Genomic DNA, 19,066 nt, shown 5'->3' with positions numbered 1-19,066 from the left:
AACGACAAATTGAAAAACGTAAAACTGAAATTTTGGAAAACTGAGAAATCGAAAAATGACAAAATAGAAATCGAAAATTTGAGGAATGGAGATTGAAAAATCGAAAAATTCCAAACTGAAACATCGAAAAATTAAGAAATCGAAAATTGAAAAATCGAAAAGCCAAAAAATGATGTTAAATTGATTTTAGTGTGTTTCCGTATGTTAGCGAGCGATAATGCAAATCAGAAGTTATTAGCGATAATTAACGCCTCGGGGAGACTTCACATGACACCGTCAGTGGTTAGAAATAAGTATATTATTAGATTTTGTGTCAACTCTGAGCATGCGAGAAAGGAGGACATTCTTATAGCGTGGGATATTATTAAAGAGTATGCTGCTCACAGCATGGCGAGTCCGACGAAAGAAAGGCCACCTCTTACCAGACAAAAGTCGAAGAGATTCTCTTTCACCAGAAGCATTTCCAAAGAAATGTACCAGAGGTCTTTGAGTCGTTCGAATCTACTAGATGGAGCCACCCCTATTTTGGTGGCAGATTCAGATGAGGAGGACGTCGTAGTGGAAGACACTTCCATACCGCCAGACGAAGAAAGTGTGATCGAAGGCACCACGATTTTGCCCGACGAAGAGGAAACAGTTTTCACGAAAGAATTTGTAGAGGGGTTTAGGATAAACGAGAAAGAAATTAAATATAACGGTGTTAGTTAGGGTGTTGGTTTTATACACGATACAATGTAAAGACAACAGTATTATTAGTGATAAGACTCGTTAAGGTACTAGATTTTATCCTGCAATGTTTTTTATACGTCGTTCATAGATAATTTATTGTCTGCAGAATACTCACTCATTTATAAAAATACATATTCTGTGTACTATTTTAATACTCTATTAATAAACGATAAGTTTAAAAAAAAGTGTCCGAAAATTCCACGAAACACCCTCGCAAAATATGAACTTTTATTTTTAAATACCATTATAAACATGAATATATTATAAATATAACAAAAATCATAAATAGTAATTTTTCCACATAAAAGGAGGCACATTTATACAAATAAATTTCCTAATAATTTTAAAGAAAGTATTATTTAGACTGGGCTGCTTCCAGCTCCTGTTCCACAATTTTCCTATACTCGTCGAAGCCTTCTATACTCCTGACTGAGCCGTTGGCGCACACCCACAACTCTTTGCAGATTTTTCTTATAAGGCGTTCGTCGTGTGACACTAAAATAACCCCTCCCTGAAAGAAAACTTCAGCAGACGTAATCGACCATATTTCGTACTGCACGTACCGTGTATTTGGTGATAGCGTTCCCTAGTGCTTCGATGGTTTCTATGTCTAAGTGGTTTGTGGGTTCGTCGAGTACCAAGAAGTTGGGTTGGCCCATGCACATTCGGGCGAAAGCCACCCGCGATTTTTGACCTCCGGATAAACTGGCGACGGTTTGCAACGCCAAATCCCCTGAGATTCCGAAACTACCTAACTGTCTTCGGTATTCTTCGATTGGTTTTCCTATATGGAGCAGAAAACGAATACAAAAAGTGCACATTTTTTCTAAATTTGTTTTTAGTTTTTTTGTTTTCTTCGATTTCTGTGGTTAAAACTACAGGACAATTTAGACACTGATTTCACTTCATTTTTCTTTAAATGTAAATAAAAGCAATTTTTGAGATCACGATGTCCCAATAGTCGTAAGTGCCTGGACGGGTCTACTTGCGAATTAAGGGGGAGGAAGCTGCACTGGTAGCATCAGTAGCGGTGTTCGCCATGTTATTATAACAATGTTTTTTAGAATGCCCCCATTTTATAACGCAAATGATACGCCACTGGTCAAAGCCATAGTATTTGCACTCTAGCTCAATCATCAGTAATAATATAGTTTCAGATTTTTTACCTTGTTTGCAGACAAAAAAACTACAATTTTTATTTTCATAAATATAAATTAAGTCTGCGTAAAGGCAGGGGCGGAGTTTCTCTCAAACTACTTCAAAAACAATACATCGAAATAAATTGTCAAATTTTTCAAAAATAGTAAAAAAAAAAAACACCAACACTGACAAATGCTCAACTAAACATTCCAAATGTAAAATAAAAAAGCCACAAGTCAGACATTTCAAAAATTCTTTTTCAAAATTCAAAACGCTTTCTAAAATACTGAATCGTCAAATTAGGAAATCTTTACATAAAATTACAAACTTTAAAAAACTTGCGAAATTAGAAAACAACGTATTTTTTGGAAGTGTGAAAATTTGAGACCTTTTCCTTTTCCAAAATTTTGGTCTGGAACAAATTTCTTGTTTTTTTTTCAAAAATTGTGAAAAAAAATCCTTCATTTCGAATCAGTTGAAATGAAAGATATGTATTTAAATTTTGGCAAAGATTAACTGATTTAGAAATGTCGTAATTTGAAAAACCGAAATTTTTGAAAAAAAGAATCGAAAAGCTGAAATGACGAAAAATTGGGAAATCGAAAAGTCGAAAAGCCGAAATCTTTGAAAAAACAAAACATCGAAAAATGGAAAAACTGAAACATCGAAAACCGAAACATCAAAAGATCTCGAAAATCGAAAATTCGGACAGTTAAAAATTGTAAAATTGAGAAGTTTAAAATAAAAAAAAAGATAAATGGCAAATTCGAAAAATTGAAAAATCGACAATCTGAATAATCGAAAAATTAATAAAATGAAAAACTGAAAAATCAAAAATTTTGAAAACTGAATAATTAGAAAACTGAAAAATCGAGGAATCGAAAGAATAAAATTCGAAAAATTGAAAAATTAAAATTTAATATCGAAAAAATTGGAAAAATCGAGAAATTAAAGAATAGAAAAATCGAAACATTGAAATGTCTGTAAATCGAGAAATCGAAAAATTGGTAAAACCAAAAATTGAAAAATCAAAAATTTTGAAAATTCAAAAATTAAATTACAGAACTGAAAAATCTTTTACCAAGAAGTCGAAAGTTTACAAATCAAAACATCAAAAATCTGAAAATTCTAAAATTTAAAATTTCGAAAAATTGAAGAATCATAAAACTGAAAAATCGAGAAATCCAAACATCGAAAAATCTAAAAATTGGAAAACCCAAAAACTGAAATATTAAAAAATTGAGAAAACGAAAAATCAAAAGGTCGAGAAATCGAAGTTCAAAAATCGAAAACCTGAAAAATCGAATATGTGAAGAATTAAAGAACTGAAAAATCGAAAAATCGAGAAGCCAAGAAATCAAAAAGTCGAAAAACCAATAATTTTATTAATTGAAAATTCGAAAAATTAGAAACGTCAAAAATTGATAAGTTGAAACATCGAAAAATTTTAAAATAGGAAAATTGAAGAATCGAAAAATTGTAAAATTCCAAAACTAAAATGACGAAAAATTGGGAAATTGAAAAGTCGAAAATTCGAACAATCGGAAAGTGGGAAAACTGAAACGTTGAAAAACGAAACAGTAAAAGGTCGAGAAATCGAAAAATTGAGACCTTGACATAGCCCAAAATCGAAAATTCGTACAGTTAAAAATTGCTAAATTGAGAAGTTTAAAATTAAAACAAAAAAGATAAATCGAAAATTCGAAAAATTAAAAAATCGAATAACTGCATAATCGAAAAATTAATAAAACTAAATATAAAAACCATAAATTTTGAAAACTGAAAAATTAGAAAACTGAAAAATCGAAACATTAAAAATCTAAAGTTTAATAATCAAAAAATTGAAAAATTTTAGATTCGAAACACTGAAAAATCCCAAAAACTGAAAAATTGAAAAATCGAAAAAATTAAAAAACCGAACATCGAAAAAATTGGAAAATCGAGAAATTAAAGAATAGAAAAATCGAAACATCTCGATAAATGGAAGAATTGAAAAATCAAAAATTTTGAAAATTAAAAATTAGAGAACTGAAAAATCTAAAACCGAAAAATCAAAACATCAAAAATCTGAAAATTCTAAAATTTAAAAATTCGAAAAAAGGAAAAACCCCAAAAACTGAAATATTGAAAAATGGAGAAAACAAAAAATTAAAAAAACAACAAATCGAAAAGTCGACAAATCTCATAAATTTGAAAATTGAAAACAGTAACATAAATATTTTTGGATACGCGTAAATTGAAAAATAGATAATTGAAGAATCGAAAAATTGTAAAAACTGAATTGGCGAAAAATTGGGAAATCAACAAGTCGAAAAATCGGAAAACCGGGATGTCGAAAAATCGAAACATCATCGAAAAATGGAAAAACTGAAATATCAAAAGATCGAGAAATCGAAAAGTCGAAAAATCGAAAAATGAGACCTCAAAATAGCCCAAAATCGAAAATTCGAAGAATTAAAAAATCGAGAAACTGAACAGTCGAAAAATTCATAAAATGAAAAATTGAAAAATCAAAAATTTTGAAAATTGAAAAAATAGAAAACTGAAAAATCGATATTAAAAAATCGAAAAATTGAAAAATCTAATTAATAATAAAAAAATTGAAACAGTTAAGATTCGACATATTGAAATATTGAAAACTGAAGAAAAATTAAAGAATCGAAATAATTTAAAAATTACAAAATTGAAACATTAAAAAATTGCGAAAACGAACAATTTTAAAAACGGAACATCTAAAAAATAGAATAAATAGGAAAATCGAGAAATTAAAGAATAGAAAAATGGAAACATCGAAATCTGAGTAAATCGAGAACTCGAAAAATTGATAAAACGAAAAATTGAAAAAATCAAAAATTTTGAAAATTAAAAAATCAGAGAACTGAGTAATTATAAAATTCGACAAGTCGAAAAATCGAAAGATCTAGAAATCGAAACATCGGAAGTTTGAAAATTTCAGAATATAAATTCGAAACATTGAAGAATCAAAAAACTGAAAAATCGAGAAATCGAAACATCAAAAAATCGAAAAATTGAAAAATCTAAAATTTAATAATCAAAAAATTGAGGAAACGAAAAATTAAACAAAGTCGAGAAGTCGAGGTTGAAAAATTCGAAATTTAAAAAATCGAACAACTGAAAAATCAAAACCTGATAAATCGAAAATGTGAGGAATTGAACAACCGAAAAATCGAGAAGTCAAGAAAACAGAAAGTCGAAACACCAATAAATTCAATCGAAAGATTGAAAAATCGTAAAACTGAAACAATGGGAAACTGAGAAATCGAAAAATGAAAAAATAGAAACCGAAAATTTGATTGAAAGATCGAGGGATCGAAAATTGAAAAATCCCAACACTGAAATAAAAAAATTGAGTAATCTAAAAACTGAAAATGGAGAAATTAAAAATCGAAAAATCGTAAAGCCGAAAAATCGACAATTCGAAACATTGAAAAACGAAGCATCAAAAGATCGAGAAATCGAAAATTCGAGATGTCAAAAAATCGAAAAATTAAGAAATCTAAATAGTCCAAAATCGAAAAGTTAAAAATTGAAAAATTGAGAAACTGAACAATCGAACATCTAATAAAATAAAAAATTGAAAAATGGAGAAATCGAAGTTGAAAATCGAAAATTTAAAAATCGAAAACCTGAAAAATCGAAAATGTGAACAATTAATACAACAACCAATAACTTAATTAATTGATAATTGGAAAATTTATAAACGTCAAAAATTGCAACATCGAAAAATTTAAAAATAGGAAAATTGAAAAGTCAAGAAACTGAATACATAATAAAATTAATAAAATGAAAAATTGAAAAATCACAAATTTTGAAAATTGAAAAATAGCAAACTGAAAAATCGTGAAATCGATACATTAAAAAATCGAAAAATCTAAAATTTTATAATCAAAAAATTGAAAAATAAGATTCGAAATATTGAAAAATCCCAAGATTGAAATATTGAAGAAAAATTGAAGAATCGAAAAATTTAAAAAACCCAAAATTAAAACATTGAAAATATAAGAAAACGAAAAATTTTAAAAACATCGAAGAAATTGGACAATCGAGAAATTAATAAATTGAAAAAAAGTGAACTGAAAAATCTAAAACCGAGAAGTCGAAAAATCGAAATATCAAAAATCTGAAAATTCTAAAATTTAAAAATTCGAAAAATTGAAGAATCAAAACTGAAAAATCGAAAAATCTCAAAAACTGAAATATTGAAAACTTGAGAAAACGAAAAATTAAAAAACAAAAAATCGGAAAGACGAGAAATCTCATAAATTTGAAAATTGAAAACAATAAAATAAATATTTTTGGATGCGCGTGAATTGAAAAATCGAAAAACCGAGAAATCGAAAACTCGAAAAAAGGAAAAATTGAGACCTCGAAATAGCCCAAAACCGAAAATTCGAACAGTTAAACATTGCAAAATTGAAAAATCGAGAACCTGAACAATCGAAAAATGTATAAAAGGAAAAATTGAAAATTCAAAAATTCTGAAAATTGAAAAATTAGAAAATTTAATAATAAAAAAATTGAAAAATCCCAAAAACTGAAATATTGAAAAATAGAAGAATCGAAAAAATTTAAACAACCCACAATTGAAACATTGAAAAATTGCGAAAACTAAAAATTTTAAAAACGGAACGAAAATTAAAAAATAGAAAAATCGAAACTTCGAAACCTCGGTAATTCGAGAAATCGAAACACTGATAAAACGAAAAATAGAAAAATCAAAAATTTTGAAAATTGAAAAATTAGTGAACTGAAAAATCTAAAACCGAGAAGTCGAAAAATCGAAACATCAAAAACCTGAAAATTCTAAAATTTAAAAATTCGGAAAACTGAAGAATCATAAAACTGAAAAATCCAGAAATCGAAACATCGAAAAATAGAAAATTGAAAAACCCCGAAAACTGAAACATTGAAAAATTGAGAAAACGAAAAATTAAAAAAACGAAAAGTCGAGATCGAAGTTGAAAAAGCGAAAATTTAAAGAATCGAACTGAAAAATCAAAAACCTGAAAAATCGAAAATGTAAAGAATTAAAAAAGTGAAAAATCGAAAAATCGAGAAGTCAAGAAATCAAAAAGTCGAAAATGTAAAAACGTAATAAGTTGAAAGGTTGAAACATCGATAAATTTAAAAATTGGAAAATTATAGAATCGACAAATTGAAAAACGTGAATCTGAAATTTTGGAAAATTGAGAAAACAAAAAATGAAAAAATAGAAATCGAAAATTTGAAAATCGAGAAATTGAAAACCGGAAAAACTGAAGAATGAAAAAACTGAAAAATTCCAAACTGAAACATCCAAAAATTAAGAAATCGAAAATTGAAAAATCGAAAAGCCGAAAAATTGCTATAAATCAACAATTTTGATTTTTTTGCAAAAAAAAAATGGGGACCTATTTTTTCATACATTAGGGGCAATGAAACATCAAGAAAACATGAAAGTAGCCAGTGGCCAGCCGCAAGTTAATTATCACAATCGTAATGTTGTAGTGAAGTGACACTCCAAAATAAGGGTTTTCTGAAAATCTGAACTTGTCAAATTGGAAAATCTTTAAATAAAATTACGAACTTTAAAAAAAATGCGAAATTAGAAAACAATGTATTTCCTGGAAGTGTGAAAATTTAACACCTTTTTCCCTTTCCAAAATTTTGGTGTGGAACTCAGTACATTTCTTTTTTTTTTCAATATTAATGAAAAAAAAAATCCTTGATTTTCAATCAGTCGAAATGAAACTTTTGTATTTAAATTTTGCGAAGATTAACTGAGTTAGAAATCATATAAGTTTAGAAATTGAAAACAATAAAATTAATATTTTTGAATACGCGTAAATTTATATTCGAAATTTTAATTAAAAAATGGTCAACTAAACATTACAAATGTAAAATAATTTTTTTTTTAAATAAATTAAAATTTCGGCATTTCAGACGCTGGTTCACCAGGTCCCATCCCCCCTACATAAAGGTACGCAAACACAGATGTTATGCAAATCAAGCACAGCGCCATCTAGTTTCCGAGTTAAAAAATACCACATAAAACACAACGTAATACCAAATCATCACAATTAAATGCACATGCACTTCATATCAGTACTGATAACCTTGATACCGACGTTTATTTAACTAACACCACGACCTGATAAATACCTGGATAAGCACTCTGTAACAACTCAACGGAATTAACATTCATATCAAGTTGGTCCACATGGTGTTGACTAAAATACCCAAACTTCAAATTTCTGTGAACATGACGCATCCCAGCTGTCGGCGATAAAATCCCCATTATAATTTTCAAGATTGTAGTTTTACCGGCGCCATTATCACCCACCTGAAAAATATTGATTCAGTCATCACCACGAAAATTCATTAGGCCGAAAACTTGCAATACAAATCCGCGAATCCATGGTAGCACCAAGATTAACATTACTAAAAATAAGTTTGTTTTTGATGTATGCGAAAGAGGCGTCGTTTAGTTGTAAAATGGGGGGGGATAGAGGTTCCGTGTCTGGAAATTTAAGAACGACGTTGGTTTCCTTTTCTACTGGTTTTAGTTCAAGTCTAAAAATTGCGGTATTAAAATTGGAATTTTCACAATATTGATGATACCTACAGTTTCTCTAGCATTTTAATTTTTGACTGTACGGATGCAGCCCGATTTGCGTTATACCTAAACCTATCGATAAATTCTTGAACGTGTTGGCGGTGTTGCATTTGAGCATCATATTCCCTCTGTTGATTTTTAAGCTTTTCCGTCTTCGTTTTTTCAAACTGGTCGTAATTTCCCCTGAGAACGTTATTAATATTTATGCAGTTAAAGACCACCTATACCTTACTTACCTATAGGCATCTATCCTTTGTGTGTGGAGATGCAAAATATCAGTTGGCACCGTATCCAAAAAGTTGCGGTCGTGCGAAACTACCAACAACGTCGTAGGCCAATTCTGCAAATAATTCTTCAACCAAATAATCGCCTTAATGTCCAACATGTTCGTCGGTTCATCCAACAACAACAAATCCGGTCTGGAGAACAACGCCCTCGCCAAAGCCAACCTCATCCTCCACCCTCCAGAGAAAGTCTTAGTCTCTTTTTGTTGCATTTCCGGGGTGAACCCCAGCCCGTTCAAAATAATCGACGCTTTCGCGGGCGCTTTATCAGCTTCAATATTCTGTAGTTGCGCATAAACCTCAGTTAATTGATTCGACAGTTCTGGATCATTTGAGCCCGAATTAATCGCCGCGCTGATTTCCCTTTCTTTCTGAAGCAAACCTTCTCGGATTGTATCACATTGTAAGACGCTTTCTATAGCTAGAGTATCATCCCCTATGACTTCTTGTTCGACGTGTAAAATTGATATGTGCGACGGTATGCGAAGTTGGCCGTTGGAAATCATACGAAGAAGAGTTGATTTGCCGAGACCGTTTCGCCCGACTAAACCATATCGCCGCCCGAACGCCAAACTCAAATCAGCACCTTGCAGAAGAATGCGATAGCCGTAAGCGACATCGAAGTTTTCTATCCTGATGTCTTGCGTCCTGTTGTTCCCTTTGGCTTCCATCTTACTCTCTTTCTTACTGGTAACTTGCAACTCTGAGCATGCGAGAAAGGAGGACATTCTTATAGCGTGGGATATTATTAAATAGTGTGCTGCTCACAGCATGGCGAGTCCGACGAAAGAAAGGCCACATCTTACCAGACAAAAGTCGAAAAGATTCTCTTTCACCAGAAGCATTTCCAAAGAGATATACCAGAGGTCTTTGAGTCGTTCGAATCTACTAGATGGAGCCACCCCTATTTTGGTGGCAGATTCAGATGAGGAGGAGGTCGTAGTGGAAGACACTTTCATACTGCCAGACGAAGAAAGTGTGATCGAAGGCACCACGATTTTGCCCGACGAAGAGGAAAAAGTTTTCACGAAAGAATTTGTAGACGGGTTTAGGATAAATGAGAAAGAAATTAAATATAACGGTGTTAGTTAGGGTGTTGGTTTTATACACGATACAATGTAAAGACAACAGTATTATTAGTGATAAGACTCGTTAAGGTACTAGATTTTATCCTGCAATGTTTTTTATACGTCGTTCATAGATAATTTATTGTCTGCAGAATACTCACTTATTTATAAAAATACATATTCTGTGTACTATTTTAATACTCTATTAATAAACGATAAGTTTAAAAAAAAGTGTCCGAAAATTCCACGAAACACCCTCGCAAAATATGAACTTTTATTTTTAAATACCATTATAAACATGAATATATTATAAATATAACAAAAATCATAAATAGTAATTTTTCCACATAAAAGGAGGCACATTTATACAAATAAATTTCCTAATAATTTTAAAGAAAGTATTATTTAGACTGGGCTGCTTCCAGCTCCTGTTCCACAATTTTCCTATACTCGTCGAAGCCTTCTATACTCCTGACTGAGCCGTTGGCGCACACCCACAACTCTTTGCAGATTTTTCTTATAAGGCGTTCGTCGTGTGACACTAAAATAACCCCTCCCTGAAAGAACACTTCAGCAGACGGACTCGACCATATTTCGACTGCACGTACCGTGTATTTGGTGATAGCGTTCCCTAGTGCTTCGATGGTTTCTATGTCTAAGTGGTTGGTGGGTTCGTCGAGTACCAAGAAGTTGGGTTGGCCCATGCACATTCGGGCGAAAGCCACCCGCGATTTTTGACCTCCGGATAAACTGGCGACGGTTTGCAACGCCAAATCCCCTGAGATTCCGAAACTACCTAACTGTCTTCGGTATTCTTCGATTGGTTTTCCTACATGGAGCAGAAAACGAATACAAAAAGTGCATTTTTTCTAAAAATTTTTTTAGTTTTTTTGTTTTCTTCGATTCTGTGGTTAAAACTACAGGACAATTTAGACACTGATTTCACTCATTTTTCTTTAAATGTTGAGAAAGAAACCCGTTGTGTAATTTTAATTTTTTGGGGTTTATTCGTTCAATGAATAAAAGCAATATTTTGAGATCACGATGTCGCAATAGTCGTAAAAGTGTCCGGACGGGTCTACTTGCGAATTAAGGGGGAGGAAGCTGCACTGGTAGCATCAGTAGCGGTGTTCGCCATGTTACTATAACAATGTTTTTTAGAATGCCCCCATTTTATAACGCAAATGATACGCCACTGGTCTAAGCCATAGTATTTCCACTCTAGCTCAGTCATCAGTCATAATATAGTTCCAGATTTTTCACCTTGTTTGCAGACAAAAAAATTACAGTTTTTATTTTCATAAATATAAATGAACTCTGCGTAAAGGCAGGGGCGGAGTTTCTCTCAAACTACTTCAAAAACAATACACCGAAATAAATTGTCAAATTTTTCAAAAATAGTAAAAAAAACACCAACACCGACAAATGTTCAACTAAACATTCCGAATATAAAATAAAAAAAGCCAAAAGTCAGACATTTCAAAAATTCTTTTTCAAAATTCAAAACGCTTTTTGAAATACTGAATCGTCAAATTAGGAAATCTTTAAATAAAATTATAAACTTTAAAAAACTTGGGAAATTAGAAAACAATGTATTTCTTGGAAGTGTGAAAATTTAAGATCTTTTCCTTTTCCAAAATTTTGTTGTGGAACTCGGCAAATTTCTTGTTTTTTTTTTTCAAAAATTGTAAAAAAAAATCCCTTCATTTCGAATCAGTTGAAATGAAAGATATGTATTTAAATTTTGCAAAAATTAACTGATTTAGAAATGTCGTAAATTTGAAAATTGAAAACAATAAAACAAATATTTTTGGATACGCGTGAATTGAAAAATCGCGGAAAATTGAAGAATCGAAAAATTGTAATATTACAAAACTGAAATGACGAAAAATTGGAAAATCGAAAAGTCGAAAAGCCGAAAAATCGAAAATTCGAAACATCGAAAAATGGAAGCATCAAAAGATCGAGAAATCGAAAAGTCGAAAAATTGAACAGTTAAAAATTGCAACATTGAGAAGTTTAAAATTAAAAGAAAAAGATAAATCGAAACTTGAAAAATCGAGAAACTGAAAAATCGAAAAATTAATGAAATGAAAAATTGAAAAATATCAAATTTTGAAAATTGAATAATTAGAAAACTGAAAAATTGAGAAATCGAAAAATTAAAAAATCGAAAAATTGAAAAATCTAAAATAGAATAATCAAAAAATTGAAAAATTTAAGACTCGAAATATTGGAAAATCCCAAAAATATTGATAAATTGAAGAAAAATTGAATCGAAAAATTTTTTAAATCCAAAATTGAAACATTGAAAAATTATAAAACGAAAAGTCGAAAGCCGAAATTTGGAAAAATCGAAACATCGAAAAATGGAAAAACTGAAACATCAAAAGATCGAGAAATCGAAAAGTCGAAAAATCGAAAAATTGAGACCTTGAAATACCCCAAAATCGAAAATTCGAACAGTTAAAACTTGCAAAATTGAAAAGTTAAAATTAAAAAAAAAGATAAATCGAAAAATCGAAAAATTGAAAACTCTAAAATTTAATAATCAAAAATTGAAAAACTGAAGATACGAAATATTGAAAAATTGTAAAGTCGAGACTGAAAAATTCGAAATTTGAAAAATCGAACAACTGAAAAATCAAAACCTGATAAGTCGAAAATGTGAGGAATTGAACAAGCGAAAAATCGAGAAATCAAGAAAACAAAGTCGAAACACCAACAAATGGAATCGAAAAATTGAAAAATCGTAAAACTGAAACAATGGAAAACTGAGATATCAAAAAATAAAAAATAGAAATCGAAAATTTGAAGGATCGAGACAACGAAAAATTGAAAAATCCCAACACTGAAACCGAAAAATTGAGTAATCGAAAAACTGAAAATTGAGAAATTAAAAATCGAAAAATCGAAAATTCGAAACGTCGAAAAATGGAAGCATCAAAAGATTGAGAAATCGAAAAGTCGATAAGTCAAAAAATCGAAAAATTAAGAAATCTAAATGGTCCAAAATCGAAAAGTTACAAATTGAAAAATTGTGAAACTGAACAATCAAAAAACTAATAAAATGAAAAATTGACAAATCAAAAATCTTGAAAATTGAATAATTAGAAAACTCAAAAATCCGGAAAACCAAAAATAAAAAAAACGAAAAATCGAGAAATCGCAATTGCAAAATCGAAAATTTAAAAATCAAAAACCTGAAAAATCGAAAATGTGAAGAATTAAAAAACTGTAAAATCGAGAAGTCAATAAATCAAAAAGTCGAACAACCAATAATTTAATTAATTGATAATTGGAAAATTTATAAACGTCAAAAATGGATAAATTGAAAGATCGAAAAATTGAAAGATCGAAAAATTGAAAAATAGGAAAATTGAAAAGTCAAAAAACTGAATACATAATCGAAAAATTAATAAAATGAAAAATTGAAAAATCACAAATTTTGAAAATTGAAAAAATAGCAAACTGAAAAATCGAGAAATCGAAACATTAAAAAATTGGAAAATCCCAAACATTAAAATATTGAAGAATAATTGAAGAATCGAAAAATTTAAAAAAAAACCAAAATTGAAACATTGAAAATATGTGAAAACGAAAAATTTTAAAAACATCAAAGAAATTGGAAAATCGAGAAATTAAAAAATTGAAAAAAATTGAACTAAAAAATCTAAAACCGAGAAGTCGAAAAATCGAAAGATTTAGAAATCGAAACATCAAATATTTGAAAATTCTAAAATTTAAAAATTCGAAAAATTGAAGAATCACAAAACTGAAAAATCGAGAAATCGAAACAGAAAAATCGAAAAATTGAAAAATCCCAAAAACTGAAATATTGAAAAATTGAGAAAACTAAAAATTAAAAAAACAAAAAATCGAAAAATCAAGAAATCTCATAAATTTGAAAATTGAAAACAACAAAATAAATATTTTTGGATACGCGTGAATTGGAAAATCGGAAAATTGTAAAATTCCAAAACTGAAATGACGAAAAAATCGAAAAACTGAGAAATCGAAAAATCGAAAAATGGAAAAATTGAGACCTCGAAATCGCCCAAAATCGAAAATTCGAACAGTTAAACATTGCAAAATTGAAAAATCGAGAAACTGAACAATCGAAAAATTTATAAAATGAAAAATTAAAAAATCAAAAATTTTGAAAATTGAAAAATTAGAAAATTTAACAATCAAAAAATTGAAAAATTTAAGATTCGACAAATGGAAAATCCCAAAAACTGAAATATTGAAAAATCGAAGAATCGAAAAAATTTAAAAAACCCAAAATTGAAACATTGAAAAATTGCGAAAACTAATAATTTTAAAAACGGAAAACAAAAAAATTGGAAAATCCAGAAATTAAAGAATAGAAAAATCGAAACATCGAAATCTCGATAAATCGAGAAATCGAAACATTGATAAAACGAAAAATTGAAAAATAAAAAATTTTGAAAATTGAAAAATTAGAGAACTGAAAAATCTAAAACCGAGAAGTCGAAAAATCTGAAAATTCTAAAATTTAAAAATTCGAAAAATTGAATCATAAAACTGAAAAATTCAGAAATCGAAACATCGAAAAATAGAAAAATTGAAAAACCTCGAAAACTGAAACATTGAAAAATTGACAAAACGACAAATTAAAGAAACGAAAAGTCGAGATCGAAGTTGAAAAATCGAAAATTTAAAGAATCGAACAATTGAAAAATCAAAAACCTGAAAAATCGAGAAGTCAAAAAATCAAAAAGTCGAAAAACCAATAATTTAATTAATTGAAAATTGTGGAATTTAGAAACGTGTAAAATAGATAAGTCGAAACATCGAAAAATTTACAAATAGGAAAATTGAAGAATCGACAAATTGAAAAAACCTAAAACTGAAATTTTGGAAAACTGAGAAATCGAAAAATGAAAAAAATAGAAATCAAAAATTTCAGGAATCGAAAAATTGAGTCATCGAACAATTGAAAATCGAGAAATTGAAAAAGCGAAAACTGAAAAATGAAAAAACTGAAATTCGAAAAATCGAAAAGTCGAAAAATGAAAAAGTCGAGAAATCGAAGTTGAAAAAACAAAAATTTTAAAAATCGAACAAGTGAAAAATCAAAAACCTGAAAAATCGAAAATGTGAAGAATTAAAAAATTGAAAAATCGAAAAATCGAGAAGTCAAGAAATCAAAAAATCGATAATGTAAAAACGTAATAAGTTGAAAGGTTGAAACATCGATAAAATTAAAAATAGGAAAATTATAGAATCGACAAATTGAAAAACGTAAAACTGAAATTTTTGAAAACTCAAAAATCGAAAAATGAAAAAATAGAAATCGAAAATTTGAAAATCGAGAAACTGAAAACCCGAAAAACTGAAGAATGAAAAAACTGAAAAATTCCAAACTGAAATATGGCAAAATTAAGAAAGCGACAATTGAAAAATCGGAAAGCCATAAAATTGCTATAAATCAACAATTTTGATTTTTTTGCAAAAAAAAGAGAAATGGGGACCTATTTTTTCGTACTTTAGGGGTAATGAAACGTCAAGAAAAGTTAATTAACACAATCGGAATGTTCTAGTGAAGTGACACTCCAAAATAAGGGTTTTCTGAAAATCTGAAATTGTCCAACTGGAAAACCTTGAAATAAAATTACGAATTTTAAAAAATTTACGGAATTAGAAAACAATGTATTTCCTGGAAGTGTGAAAATTTAACACATTTTCCCTTTCCAAAATTTTAGTGTAGAACTCGGGAAATTTCTTCTTTTTTCAAAAATAGTGAAAATCAATCGAAATGAAAATATGTTCTTAAATTTTGCGAAGATAACTCATTTAGAAATCTAATAAATTTAGAAATTGAAAACAATAAAATTAATATTTTTGGATACGCGTAATTTTAAATCCGCAAAAAAATGTTTTCAAAAAGTATCAAAAATAGCCAACACCCTGAAATGGTCAATTAAACATTACAAATGTAAAATAATTTTTTTTTAAATAAATTAAAATTTCGGCATATCAGGCGCTGTCTCACCAGGTCCCATCCCCCCTACATAAAGGTACGCAAACACAGATGTTATGCAAATCAGCACAGCGCCATCTAGTTCCCGAGTTAAAAAATACCACATAAAACATACAACGTAATACCAAGTCATCACAATTAAAATAATGCACATGCACTTCATATCAGCACTGATAACCTTGATACCGATATTTGTTTAACTAACACCACGACCTGATAAATACCTGGATAAGCACTCTGTAACAACTCAACGGAATTAACATTCATATCAAGTTGGTCCACATGGTGTTGACTAAAATACCCAAACTTCAAATTCCTGTGAACATGACGCATCCCAGCTGTCGGCGATAAAATCCCCATTATAATTTTCAAGATGGTGGTTTTACCGGCGCCATTATCACCCACCTGAAAAATATTGATTCAGTCATCACCACGAAAATTCATTAGGCGGAAAACTTGCAATACAAATCCGCGAATCCATGGTAGCACCAAGATTAACATTACTAAAAATAAGTTTGTTTTTGATGTATGCGAAAGAGGCGTCGTTTAGTTGTAAAATGGGGGGGGATAGAGGTTCCGTGTCTGGAAATTTAAGAACGACGTTGGTTTCCTTTTCTACTGGTTTTAGTTCAGGTCTAAAAAGGACGGCATTAAAGGTGGAATTTTCACAATATTGATGATACCTACAGTTTCTCTAGCATTTTAATTTTTGACTGTACGGATGCAGCCCGATTTGCGTTATACCTAAACCTATCGATAAATTCTTGAACGTGTTGGCGGTGTTGCATTTGAGCATCATATTCCCTCTGCTGATTTTTAAGCTTTTCCGTTTTTGTTTTTTCAAACTGGTCGTAATTTCCTCTGAAAACACGTTATTAATATTTATGCAATGAGAGACTCCTGTACCTTACTTACCTATAAGCATCTATCCTTTGTGTATGGAGATGCAAAATATCAGTTGGCACGGTATCCAAAAAGTTGCGGTCGTGCGAAACTACCAACAACGTCGTAGGCCAATTCTGCAAATAATTCTCCAACCAAATAATCGCCTTAATATCCAACATGTTCGTCGGTTCATCCAACAACAACAAATCCGGTCTGGAGAACAACGCTCTCGCCAAAGCCAACCTCATCCTCCACCCTCCAGAGAAAGTCTTAGTCTCTTTTTGTTGCATTTCCGGGGTGAACCCCAGCCCGTTCAAAATAATCGACGCTTTCGCCGGCGCTTTATCAGCTTCAATATTCTGTAGTTGCGCATAAACCTCAGTCAACTGATTCGACAGTTCTGGATCATTTGAGCCCGAATTAATCGCCGCGCTGATTTCCCTTTCTTTCTGAAGCAACCCTTCTCGGATTGTATCACATTGTAAGACGCTTTCTATAGCTAGAGTATCATCCCCTATGACTTCTTGTTCGACGTGTAAAATTGATATGTGCGACGGTATGCGAAGTTGGCCGTTGGAAATCATACGAAGAAGAGTTGATTTGCCGAGACCGTTTCGCCCGACTAATCCATATCGCCGCCCGAACGCCAAACTCAAGTCAGCACCTTGCAGAAGAATGCGATCGCCGTAAGCGACATCGAAGTTTTCTATCCTGATGTCTTGCGTCCTGTTGTTCCCTTTGGCTTCCATCTTACTCTCCTTTTTACTGGTAACTTGCGACGCCGTCGCAGTCTCGAGTTTCACAGGCGCCACAGTCTTCACGTCTTTCGACCTTTTTTCTTGTTTTTCTTGCAACTTGGCTTCCGCTTTTTCTAGTTTTTTGGCGTCGACTTTCTAGAATTGGTTTTTGTTTAGGTTAGGTAACACCGAGACGATTTATTACCAATGTGTCGTCCCTCTGCATCACCCAAATACTTTTAATGTCACTAATATTATTCTCCAAGTTTGCAGCCATCGTCGCAAGATGAACCGGCGCATTTAATACTTTCGTAGGACCGTTCTTCGTCGAATTACTTTTATCCGGTTTAAGCATATTGAGCAATTCGTTACAAATATTTCTAAAATCCGCACAATTAGCCACTATTGCACAATACAATGAAACTGAACCCACCGAATATCATCTTCTGTTTTATCACTGGAGACTTCCTGAAGTACTTCGCCGATTGCATCGTACACTTCTTCGCTGTCTTGGAAATCATCGGCGCCGTTCTCGAGAACACCTACAAGAAAGAGGTTTCAGAGAGTGTCGGGGGTTTGCCGCAAGGTTATAACCTTCGACGTAGTGTTTCAGGTCGTCGTCTATTGACGGAAAAACGGTCTTGATGTACTCACTACACGTGGTCATTTTGGGGGCTATCCTAATTGTAAAACTGGAGAAAACTTGAGCCGTTTCGAACACGATTAACCTCTAAATTCTTACCTGGCCACCACTTGACGTAAAGACAGATGACAAGAATGACAGGCGGAGAGGGTCACTTGACAAGCTTGCCAATTTAAGAATGCGGATCGTTAAAAGGGGAGAACTAGATGTCGCTGCGACAGATCGCTTAAAACGGAGATCTTCAAACGTACGCAAATAGGCACATCTGTTGCGATAAATGTACTCTGAATTTCGTTTTATCAGGAGCGACGACCGTATTTATCGACCAAATGACTATGGTATTGGTTCAACAACGACGTGAAATTAAAATGATATAAATTGGGGGTCAGGATAAGTTGAGTCAAGTCAGGTCAGGTCAGGTCAAGTCATGCGATGTCATGTCAGATCTTGTCAGTTCCTTTTATTTTCAAAAATTTAGAACGAATTTGTAATACTGCAAAAAACCATCAGTCAGTCAATAACTCATTTAATGTGTCATTTTCTTTTATATTTTATGTCTTACCAGTTTATCATTTGTCTATAATGGCATAGATTTGAGATACATTTTTGACTTAGTAATACCCTAGGGCATTAAGAATAGTTGCCATAGTAACGTCAACAAATCACGATCTTTGTCTGCTACCTAGCAAAATCCACAATACTGAAAAACTCCAAAGAATTTACAAAATTCTAGGAACCCAAGAACTCAAAGAAACTCAAGAACTGCAATCATCCCAAAAATTCAATAAATAAAAAAACTCCAAAAATTCAAAAAATCAAAATAAAAAAATAAAAATTACCCATATAGTCGAAAAAATGAAATAAATCCATAAAAAAAAACATGGAAACAATTTGGACATGTTTTAAGTTACTTGTTGTCGAAATAAGTCTACACATACTAAGAGAAAAAGTCAAAATG

At 31.0% G+C, this 19,066-nt stretch overlaps 2 protein-coding genes across 3 annotated transcripts; both read right to left on the bottom strand.

The window, feature by feature from the left end:
• Positions 1 to 943: 943 nt before the first annotated feature.
• Positions 944 to 9,528, bottom strand: LOC135137821 (ATP-binding cassette sub-family F member 3-like). The gene is made up of 6 exons (XM_064067574.1): positions 8,722 to 9,528; positions 8,495 to 8,668; positions 8,268 to 8,442; positions 8,032 to 8,212; positions 1,293 to 1,513; positions 944 to 1,240 (listed from the first exon to the last, which is right to left on the bottom strand). The coding sequence occupies exons 1-6, from the start codon at positions 9,495 to 9,497 to the stop codon at positions 1,085 to 1,087; spliced, it is 1,683 nt and encodes a 560-aa protein (XP_063923644.1). The 5' UTR covers positions 9,498 to 9,528; the 3' UTR covers positions 944 to 1,084.
• Positions 9,529 to 10,096: 568 nt separating this feature from the next.
• LOC135137799 (ATP-binding cassette sub-family F member 3-like) lies at positions 10,097 to 18,332 on the bottom strand. 2 transcript variants are annotated; one of them, XM_064067550.1, is made up of 10 exons: positions 18,208 to 18,332; positions 18,060 to 18,157; positions 17,899 to 18,007; positions 17,671 to 17,845; positions 16,759 to 17,621; positions 16,531 to 16,704; positions 16,304 to 16,478; positions 16,068 to 16,248; positions 10,445 to 10,665; positions 10,097 to 10,393 (listed from the first exon to the last, which is right to left on the bottom strand). In XM_064067550.1, exons 2-10 carry the CDS (start codon positions 18,130 to 18,132, stop codon positions 10,238 to 10,240), a joined length of 2,127 nt encoding a protein of 708 aa, XP_063923620.1. In that variant the 5' UTR covers positions 18,133 to 18,157; positions 18,208 to 18,332; the 3' UTR covers positions 10,097 to 10,237. The 2 variants fall into 2 exon arrangements, with proteins under 2 accessions (XP_063923620.1, XP_063923611.1); XM_064067541.1 differs by lacking the exon at positions 18,208 to 18,332 and having other exon boundaries at positions 18,060 to 18,201.
• Between the last annotated feature and the right edge of the window lie 734 nt (positions 18,333 to 19,066).

The sequence above is a fragment of the Zophobas morio genome, unplaced genomic scaffold (assembly GCF_036711695.1).
Source record: "Zophobas morio isolate AGI-343-1 ecotype UQ-CSIRO unplaced genomic scaffold, CSIRO_AGI_Zmor_V1 ptg000004l, whole genome shotgun sequence".
Classification (NCBI taxonomy): Eukaryota; Metazoa; Arthropoda; class Insecta; order Coleoptera; family Tenebrionidae; genus Zophobas; species Zophobas morio.
Note: the sequence above shows the minus strand (reverse complement) of the source record. Positions and strands in the feature narration are given on the sequence as shown.

What these genes read in the sequence shown, in the direction of transcription:
- LOC135137821 (XM_064067574.1), bottom strand. Translation starts at nt 9,497, where the DNA reads ATGTCCTCCTTTCTCGCATGCTCAGAGTTGCAAGTTACCAGTAAGAAA. An exon ending in CAAAGGATAGATGCCTATAG is followed by an intron (nt 8,669 to 8,721) that starts GTAAGTAAGGTA and finishes TAACGTTCTCAG; the next exon opens with GGGAAATTACGACCAGTTTG. An exon ending in ATTAAAATGCTAGAGAAACT is followed by an intron (nt 8,443 to 8,494) that starts GTAGGTATCATC and finishes CGCAATTTTTAG; the next exon opens with ACTTGAACTAAAACCAGTAG.
- LOC135137799 (XM_064067550.1), bottom strand. Translation starts at nt 18,132, where the DNA reads ATGACCACGTGTAGTGAGTACATCAAGACCGTTTTTCCGTCAATAGAC. An exon ending in CCTGAAACACTACGTCGAAG is followed by an intron (nt 18,008 to 18,059) that starts GTTATAACCTTG and finishes TCTTTCTTGTAG; the next exon opens with GTGTTCTCGAGAACGGCGCC. An exon ending in AAAACAGAAGATGATATTCG is followed by an intron (nt 17,846 to 17,898) that starts GTGGGTTCAGTT and finishes TGCGGATTTTAG; the next exon opens with AAATATTTGTAACGAATTGC.